Raw genomic sequence first — 10,685 nt, 5'->3', positions numbered from 1 at the left:
ATGGTAAATCTCCAGGAATGGATGGATTTACAACAGAATTTTATAATTTTTTTTGGATAGACCTCCATAAGTTTATTATAAAATCTTTTAATTATAGCTTAGAAACTGGATCTTTTTCGGTTAGTCAGAAACGGGGAGTAATAACATGCATTCCAAAAGAGGGTAAATCAAAATTTCAATTAAAAAACGGGAGACCTATCACTTTATTAAATGTTGATACAAAAATTGCATTAGCAAATAGAATAAAACCTTTTCTTGGGGATATAATTAGTGAAACACAGCAAGGTTTCATAAAGGGTAGGTATATTGGAGAATGTACCAGGCTTATTTTTGACATTATGGAAAAGGCAGAAGATGATAATCTACCAGGTCTTTTACTTTTATTAGACTTTGAGAAAGCTTTTGATACTCTTGAGTGGTCATTTATAGACTTCGCTTTGTCTTTTCTAGGATTTGGTCCTATTTTTTGTAGATGGGTCAAGACCTTATATTCAGAATCTCAAAGCTGTATTATAAATAATGGACATTGCTCTCAATTTTTTAATATTGGGCGGGGTGTTAGACAAGGTGATCCTCTATCTCTATATCTCTTTATATTATCTTTAGAACTTATGAGTGCTGCTCTTAAAAATAACCCAGATATAAATGGTATGAAAATAAATGATTCTGAGTATCTACTAAGCCAGTATGCAGATGACTCGTGTCTCTTATTAGATGAAGATGAGCAATCTTTAGAAAAATGTTTATATACTTTAGAAAAAAATTCTGAGTGTGCGGGACTTAGGGCTAATTTTGATAAAACTGAAGCCATATGGATTGGGTCAAAGATTCACTGAAGGGATAAATTAACAACTACAAGAAATTTAAACTGGAATCATTCAGGAAAATTTAAACTTTTAGGAATAAAATTTGATCTGTTCAGTGAAAATAAAACGCTTGTAAATTTTGAAGAAAAAATAAAAAAATACAGAGCCTGCTAAATTCATGGGTTTATAGAGATTTAATATATATGGGAAAGATCACTGTCATTAAATCACTTGCTCTACCTATTCTAATTCAATCATTGACAGTTTTGCCAAACCCGCCGGATGATAAAATAAAAGAAATCCAAAATTATTTTTTTTAATTTCTTGTGGTCAGGAAAACCAGACAAGATTAAAAGAAAAGTTATGATAAGGTTATTTAAAAATGGAGGGTTGAAAATGCCAGATATAAGATCCATTTGTTATTCATTAAAGATGACATGGATAAATAAACTTTTAGACCCCTTGAATATATCCCCACGGAAAACATTGTTAATAGATCAATACAACAGATTAGGAGCAGACAAAATATGGTTGATGACCCCTGATGGTATCCAAAAGATTTCTTCAAATTTTAATAATTTCTGGAAAGATATTTTACTAAACTGGAATATCCTAAACACTGTCACTAATGACACTGTTGAAGGGATCATGAAACAATCCATATGGCTAAACAAGAGTTTTTTTACTTTAAAGGAATTCTGCGAAAAATATAATCTTAAAATTAATTTCTTGGAATACCACTCTTTGCTGCATATGATACCAAAAGACTGGAAAAATTTAATCACTACTTCAGAGAAAATTACGCACATATCTAACGATAAATTTGAATTTATAAAAAAAACAATAAAAAGTCATGTCAGTTCTTTTATAAAAAAATCTTGTCATTGTATACAGAATGTCCTACAAAACAAGAAGACAAAATGTGTAAGGAACTAGGCACTCATATAGAAAATTGGGATTTCATCTATAGTTTACCCTTTTGTTGCACTAAGAACAACAAATTTAGTATGTTCCAGTTCAAGATTTTACATAGAACTCTTGCTACAAATGCATTATTGCAGAAATATGGGTTAAAAGAAACTAATTTATGTAGTTTCTGTAATGAAACTAAAGAAACTATAAGTCACCTATTCTGGGAATGTAACCTAGTTAGAAATTTGTGGTTAGACATTGCAGCACTTTTTCAAGTTGAAAATAATTTAACTTTAATTCTTAAAGTGGAAAACACTGTTCTTGGGTCAGAGTCTTGGGATATTTCCCTAAACTTATTCACTATTCTGGTTAAATATTTATACATGTCGCTTTAATACTTCATTACCGACTCTTACGGCTGTCATAGCTATGATTAAAAATTCCTACCAAATAGAAAAAATATCTACCTCCTTTTACAGATCCCCTAGAGCAAGAGGGAAATTTGATTGTAAATGGGAATTAATTAAAAACATAGTTCACATGTGAGGAGAGATCTTTCTATTTTGTACTTACTTAATGCTTTATAATAGTTCATGTAGAATTAATTATATGTTGATGCACAACACAACTGGACAGTGATTTGTGTGCATATTAAAAGTACTATCTATGTTTATTGCTATTGTTATACATGTTATATATATTGATATACTAGTTTTTGTTTGATTGTATTTGAATTATCTCCCCTTGACTTAGGTTGACATTTATTTATGTGACTCTGTCCAACATGTTGTCCAATATGTTATCTGTTAATGATCTCTGGTAGCCTCTCCTGGTACCTCTCATGTTCAACATCATTGTATAGGGAGTGATGCATGTGGCTAGAGAAGGCTGATCCCATCATTAACCTGATCAGCATATTCCGGTATTCTAATCTAGAGTGATAAAAGATGTGTATGATCTGGTAGAAAATTTAGACTAATTAGCATAACTAACTTTTTAATTTTAGACTGTTATAGCAAAATTAAATATCAACATATGTCTTATGAAATAACTATATAATTATATATCACAATATATACTTGGTGTATTTTCAGATGAAATAAAAATAAATTACAAAAAATAGTGCATATTGTTGTAACCTAAAACACATACACAATATATACTTAAATAAAGGACATCAGTTGATTAAAGTCACCATTTTTTTAACTTTATTATGCTTATAATTCATATCATGGTCATGTGAATCAACAAAATTGACACGAAAGGGATTATTTATAAAAATAACGGTCACCACAACATGCAAACATTGCAGTGCACGGGAGACCTGATTTTCCACATTAACAACAACCTTTCTTACATCCAAAATGTACAAGCTTCTGACAAAATGATGAGGCCTCAACAAAGAGTTTTTTAAAAGTGTTCTTCTTTGTCCCTTCACCATTCATTTGCGCCTGGACTGGGTAGCATAAGAGCCAATCCCAAGTCTGTCTCCCTAAACATTTGCCTTAGTATATTGCATGTTTTACATGCTGGAAAAGACCAGACCAGGATGAGGGAATAGACTAAAAAAACCTTTCCTTTTGCGCAAATATTTTTTTTCTTGCTTCGTTAATCATGTTATACCCATCTGTTAAGTTTGTGCGATCTTACAGTAAAACCCTGGTCGATTTCGGCTGATAAAGCAACATTCTTTATGTTAAAGTCACATCTTCAAATGCCATCAATGTCTCCCTAGCAGTCTGTCCTTTTCTTTTCAGGCAAAGAGAGAACCATATCACAACCGGTAAAAGTGTGTGTGATCACTCATTACCTAATGCATTTGAAAAGCCATGGATAAATATTAATCCAAAGTCTTTTGCCCTCTCAATCACAATCCATAGTTCGTCTACCCTTATGGCACGGAATAGCAAAATAGTAATGACAGCATCATCATTAACGGCTGTTCGAATAATGGCTCGTTTAAGTTCGTGTTTCACTGCATCAGACACCTGCACCATGATTCTAGAGTCTGCCTCTTATGTAAACTTGGTGCTAAACTTGAAATACATCACGTGGTAGATAAGATAGAATATCCTGAGCATTTGTTGCTATAACTACCATACGCATCCAAGACTTCATCCAATCGTAATACAGTTTCAAGGTATTGTATTAAGGTAAGGAAATAATACCCATTTGAAGATGTGACTTTAACATAAAGAATGATGATTGATCAGCCTAAATCACCGGGGTTATACTGCAAGATCGCACAAACTTATCAGATGGAGCAAACATGGTTAACGAAGCAAGACAATAACTAGTTGCACCACAGGGAAGGCTTATTACTATTGAGGCTATTCCCTCAACTTGGTCTATAGTTTTTTCAAGCATGCAAAACGTGCAATATACTATTGCAGGTGTTTAAGGGACTAGCAGTAGATTAGCTCTTATGCTACACAGTCCTGACGCTTACGGATGGCGAAGAAACAAAGAAGATCCCTTTAAAAAGAATCTTTATGAGGCCTCTTTATTTTGTCAGAAGCTTGTACTTGTGGATTTAAGAAAGGATGCGGCGGGTATTGTTAATGTGGAAAATCGGGTCTCCCGTTCACTGCCTCGTGTGCATGTGGTAGTGACTGTAAATAAACATTTATTCCTGACCAAATAGTAGTAATTTTAAAAATGTTTAAGTACTATAGTGATTTTACTTTGTTTTAACCAATCTATATCATTTTTTAGTAGCAATAAACAAAAAAACTATGTTAATTGGACATGCTTTGATACTATATGTGCCCTTGAATTTTTACTAGATAACATTTTTGTTCGCTTTGGGGATTCCGTATATCGTCATATTATCGGAATTCCAATGGGGACTTACTGTGCACCACTTATTGCGGATCTCTTTTTGTATTGTTATGAGTTACAATTTATGACAAAAATAAGCAAAGACCCATCAAAACAACATCTGATAAACAAATTTAATAATACTTTTAGATATTTGGATGATAATTTGGCTCTCAATAATGACGACTTCAGTATGTATATTAATGAAATTTATCCTGCTGAACTTACTTTAAATAAAGCTAATACTAATAATGACCACTGCCCTTTCCTCGATCTTGATATCTATATCACTAACGGAAAGCTGAATACTAAAATTAATGATAAAAGGGATGAGTTTTCATTTCCTATCGTTAATTATCCGTTTTTAGATGGTGGCGTTCCCTTGTCACCATCTTACGGTGTTTATATATCTCAACTTGTACGATTCGCTCGTGTTTGTAACAATGTTTTAGATTTTAACGAGAGAAATTTATGTATAACTGAAAAATTATTACACCAGGGTTTTCGATATCACAAACTAGTCAAAACTTTTACTAAATTTTATCATCGGTACAAAGACATCATTCGTAAATATAGCTCAACATGCAGACTTTTTATACGTTCAGGTATTTCACATCCAATTTTTTATGGAAATATTCTTTATAAAGCACAAATGTGTCAGTATTCACCTCAGAAACTTACAAAACCTTTAAATAGACTGATTAAGAAGGGATATAATTACGATACTGTTGTCAAGTCATTAAAGATTGCATATTTTGGCGTTAATATTGAGTCACGGATAAGGTCTTTGCGTCGGAACTAAAGACATTTATTCTAAAAACAGTTGTTGGCATGACACGGGTTATGTTCTTCTCATATATGTTATGATGGTATGATACTAAACCCCTAACGGGAAGGATTGTGCCTGATGTTCATATGATGAAATCATAATCTTTCAGTCAGTTTAATTGAAGTCTGGAGCTGGCATGTCAGTTAACTGCTAGTAGTCTGTTGTTATTTATGTATTATTGTCATTTTGTTTATTTTCTTTGGTTACATCTTCTGACATCAGACTCGGACTTCTCTTGAACTGAATTTATAATGTGCGTATTGTTATGCGTTTATTTTTCTACATTGGTTAGAGGTATAGGGGGAGGGTTGAGATCTCACAAACATGTTTAACCCCGCCGTATTTTTGCGCCTGTCCCAAGTCAGGAGCCTCTGGCCTTTGTTAGTCTTGTATTATTTTTATATTAGTTTCTTGTGTACAATTTGGAAATTAGTATGGCGTTCATTATCACTGAACTAGTATATATTTGTTTAGGGGCCAGCTGAAGGACGCCTCCGGGTGCGGGAATTTCTCGCTACATTGAAGACCTGTCGGTGACCTTCTGCTGTTGTTTTTTTATTTGGTTGGGTTGTTGTCTCTTTGCCCTCCGGTGGATCGCTATCCTTGCCGTGGTCGGAGGGCTTGCGTGTCTCAGTGACCCCAAGAGCTATGCCAGCTGGAGCTTCGTCTCCTGGTAGGGTTACCCATGCTGGACAGGTCGAAGGGTAGAGACCAGACTAAAGTGATCCGAACATCGTGAGATGCCCGATGTTTTAAATAAAATAGGCTCTCCAACCCGTTTGCCGTCGGTTGCTACCCGTGTCGGTGGTTGACGAGATCCTAGTGGATGAGGGCTATAGCCAGACTCCTTACGGTCAGAAAATACCCGGACGGACGAGACTATAGTTCAATAAGCTGCTTTGGCTTCGAAATCATCTAAACGGGAGGTCGGATGGACCCGGTTCGATCAATCGGCTGATCATGTCGAGCCCTTCAGTTAATCCTCAACAATAAGCTTTCTTGTAACAATTTTCATAATATACACATGTATTTTAAATTAAGTTATTTATATTTTGGATAACTGAAGAAGGCGATGGCTCATGGGTCAATCAAGTGGTACGCTTTCTTTTTCGCTTGATGGATACGCTCTGCTTGAGTATACTATTCTTGGAACATCTGGTGCTTTCCGCAGTGGGTCTTGGGTGCTGATTTTGAGGACCAGCTACATTATATTTGGAGCTCGTTTTCAGCATTAGCACTCGATCCCGGTTCGCCACGGAAACACAGCATCGCCCTTGTAGGCACTCCGAGGTGGGTGGATGGCAAGAATGGTGAATCTTTCTCCTTTCATATGGCACAACAAAACAAACCCTCTAAATCAGCTTTAATACATAAGAATAGAAAATGTGATGATTCAGAGCCCTGTCGGGAAGATGACAGTTGGCCCAGATTTATTGTAATAAAAGGAACAGAAGAAAAACCAATTTCAAAAATATCGCCCTTGGTAATTCACAAAAAAATTTAAAGCGTTGCTGGTACTGTTAAAAAAGTTTCAAAAATGAGATCTGGCAATTTGTTGGTTGAATGTTCCAACAAAAGTCAATCAACAAATTTACTTACAATGTCTACAATATCAAACTTTCCTGTTTCTGCCTCTCCTCATAACAGTTTGAACAGCTGTAAGGGGATCATTCGAGACAGAAGTCAATACCTTGGTGACCTTACCGTGGAAGAAATCGGTGAGGAACTTTCAAGCCAAGGTGTAACTAATGTAATTAGATTTCAAATTAAAAAGAATGGAAATATAATCAAATTAAATACTTATCTTTTGACCTTTAGAACTCCAACTCCTCTTCCATCTATTACTTTAGGTTGCTTCGGAATCAGAGTTGACATGTTTATCCCAAACCCAATTCGATGCTTTACTTGTCAAAAGTTTGGTCATGGAAGCAAACAATGTCGTGGTAAGCAGAGATGCTTCAAGTGTTCTGACGAAGGACACGAGGGAACACACTGTCAATCTGAATCTTCTAAATGTGTAAACTGTGGTGAATCCCATTTTTCATCGTCTAGGGACTGCCCTGTTTACCTTAAAGAAAAAATATTATTAAAATTAAAACAGAAAGAAACATTAGTTACCCAGAAGCTAAACAGATAGCTTCTGTTTCGAATGATCTCCTTGTTTCAAACAGACCATCGTACGCCAGCAAAGTTGTCCGCTCATTCAGTCACGAGAATACACAAACTCGCATGACTTGGCCAATTGAAGCGGACAATTTTAAAATGCTGCCTGTTGAAACAGAACCTACCGATCAAATATTAATTCCAAGAAAACCAATATCTTCCAAAACCAGTACTCAGTCAACTCAATCTTCCCTACAGAGCTCACTATCATCACAAAACAAAAATGAGAAAAAACATCAAATAAAAAAGAAACAGTAGAAATACACAGTTGGAGCGGTGAATCTGTCTGGGATCTTCCCAATGACATAGATGATTCTTCCACCTCCAAAAGTCTTCCTTCATCTGCATCCACGAAGGTATCTTCTTCGTCCAGTACACAGTCTACCAGAGCCCCATCTCCTCTTCGTTCTCAAGAAAAGAAGGATGTCCAAAAGAAGCCAGGAAATACATCCTCTCAGAAGTCTTCTGATTCGAGGTCGCGGGGTAGGGGTCGAGGCGGAGTAACACCAGCTGCGCGTAGTCCTGGAAATCGACGACTCTCCTCGCACAACAGATTTACAACACTTATCGACGAAACTGAAATGGAAACCGAAATTGTTCCGCCACCCGAAAGATCCCGATCTCAGGGTGAGCGAAATAAGAATGCTGGCAAACTCGACAGCATTCGCCCTTCTTTCTTTAAATAATGACAAATATAATCCAATGGAATTGCCGAGGTTTTAAAATAAATCTTCTCGAGTTAACACTTCTAGTTCAGTCTTTTTTACCTATTGCATTTTGTCTTCATGAAACTCATCTAAAAGAAAGTGACAACGTATCTTTAAAAGGATACAACATGTATAGCACATTTTCTAAGGTAGATGAACGTGCTGCAGGCGGATCATCCATTTTTGTGAAGGACAACGTTATTCATAGCACAGTCCAACTCACAACGGATCTGCAAGCAGTTGCAATTCGTTTATCATTAGACAAAACAATTACATTATGTTCGATATATATTCCACCTAATTCAATTATCGATAAAGCAAAACTCAAAAACCTCACTGATCAATTACCCTCACCATTTATACTTATGGGAGACTTCAATGCCCACAATCCATTATGGGGTAGCAAGACTCATAATGCCAAAGGTAAGATCATTGAGGACTTTGTCTCTCAAGAAGGATTATGCATTTTTAATGATGGATCTAATACGTATCTTCATCCTGGAAACGGGTCTTATTCTTCTATTGATATCACTATATGCGATCACTCTCTGCTTCTGGATTATTCATGGCGTGTTCATGATGATCTATGTGGAAGTGATCATTTTCCAATAGTACTTGAACATCTTTTTAATTCTGCCCAACAGAGAGTACCACGTTGGAAACTTGACAAGGCGGACTGGTCCTTGTTTGAGAATCTCTGTCGAGCGGAACTTCAGTCAAAGATGTTTGAGACTGTGCAAGATCCAATTTTAACTTTTAATACAGTCCTAACGTCAATTGCTGACAGAACTATTCCTAAGACCTCGGCAATCCAAAACATCCCAGTAAACCATGGTTTGATGACGCATGTGATCAAGCCATAGGTGACCGTAAAAAATCTGAAAGACGGTTCAATCAACAACCAACGACGGAAAACTTGAGTAATTTCCGTATTTTTCGCGCTAAGGCACGGCGGACTTGTAGGCAAGCCCGACGAACATCCTGGAAAAAATTTGTCTCGGGGATTACATCTCGCACTCCGATGACAAAAGTTTGGAATATGGTAAATAAAATAAAAGGTAAAAATTCTAAAGCCACTGTAAAACATTTGAAAAACGGCAATGATTTATTAACATCTGAAAAGGATATTGACAACAAACTTGGTGAAACTTTTGCGAAGTCTTCTTCTTGTAACAACTACAGGGAAGACTTTAAAAAAGTTAAAAAACAAAAAGAAAAAATTAAATTAAACTTTAAATCAAAAAATGGTGAAAATTATAATAAACTATTTTCTCTTGAAGAACTTAAAACATCTCTGTCAAAAGCCCATGATACAGCTTGTGGGCCTGATAATATTCACTACCAACTCTTAAAACACTTGCCAGATTCCTCGCTAGAAGCTCTCTTGCAGCTCATGAATAACATCTGGGAATCTGGTGATTTACCATCAATCTGGAAGCTTGCAACCGTCGTGCCTATTCCAAAACCAAGTAAAGATCATACGGATCCTATTAATTATCGACCAATTGCTCTTACCAGTTGTGTCTGTAAAACACTCGAACGGATGGTCAATGATCGCCTTGTTTGGTTCCTGGAATCCAATGGGCTATTAGCCAATATCCAGTGTGGATTCCGACAGGGTCGCAGTACTCTTGATCATTTTGTTCGATTCGAATCATTTGTCCGTAATGGTTTTGCGAAAAATGAACATGTGGTGTCGGTCTTTTTCGACCTTGAGAAGGCCTATGATACTGCATGGAAATGTGGTATTTTAAAAGATCTATTTGATATGGGGTTGAAAGGCAATATGCCTAATTTTATTTCTAATTTTCTTTCTAACAGACAATTTAATGTTAGAGTTAATTCGACCATGTCTGATCTGTATGATCAAGAGATGGGTGTTCCTCAGGGCAGTATTTTATCTGTTACATTATTTAGTCTTAAAATCAACAGCCTTGTTGAAGTTTTAAAAAGTAATATTGAAGGTTCATTGTACGTTGATGATTTTTTAATATGTAACAGAGGCAAAAATATGAATAACATTGAAAGACAATTACAATTATGTCTTGGAAGAATTGAAAAATGGGCCTCGGAAAATGGTTTTAAATTTTCCACTTCAAAAACGGTCGGGATGCATTTTTGTAACAAAAGAAAATTGCATCTTGATCCAGAACTAACTTTGTACGGCAACCCAATTAAAATGGTTGATGAAACCAAATTTCTTGGTTTACTTTTCGATAAAAAGTTAACCTTTCTACCCCATATCAAAATGTTAAAAGCGAGATGTTTAAAAGCTTTAGATATTTTAAAAGTTGTCGGCAGCACTGACTGGGGTGCTGATCGCAACATTTTACTCAATTTATATAGATCTCTTGTTCGATCTAAACTAGATTATGGCTCTATAGTGTATGGCTCTGCAAGGAAGTCCTACATACAGATTCTCGATGCTGTGCATCACCAAGGTTTGCG

General features: G+C 35.7%; 1 protein-coding gene across 1 annotated transcript; it reads left to right on the top strand.

Moving 5' to 3' along the window:
* The first annotated feature begins 338 nt into the window (after positions 1–338).
* On the top strand, positions 339–836 carry LOC134697730 (uncharacterized). Its single transcript, XM_063560015.1, has one exon. It carries the CDS (start codon positions 339–341, stop codon positions 834–836), a length of 498 nt encoding a protein of 165 aa, XP_063416085.1.
* Positions 837–10,685: the final 9,849 nt, after the last annotated feature.

The sequence above is a fragment of the Mytilus trossulus genome, chromosome 14 (assembly GCF_036588685.1).
Source record: "Mytilus trossulus isolate FHL-02 chromosome 14, PNRI_Mtr1.1.1.hap1, whole genome shotgun sequence".
NCBI classification, from domain to species: domain Eukaryota; kingdom Metazoa; phylum Mollusca; class Bivalvia; order Mytilida; family Mytilidae; genus Mytilus; species Mytilus trossulus.
Note: the sequence above shows the minus strand (reverse complement) of the source record. Positions and strands in the feature narration are given on the sequence as shown.

What these genes read in the sequence shown, in the direction of transcription:
- LOC134697730 (XM_063560015.1), top strand. Translation starts at nt 339, where the DNA reads ATGGAAAAGGCAGAAGATGATAATCTACCAGGTCTTTTACTTTTATTA.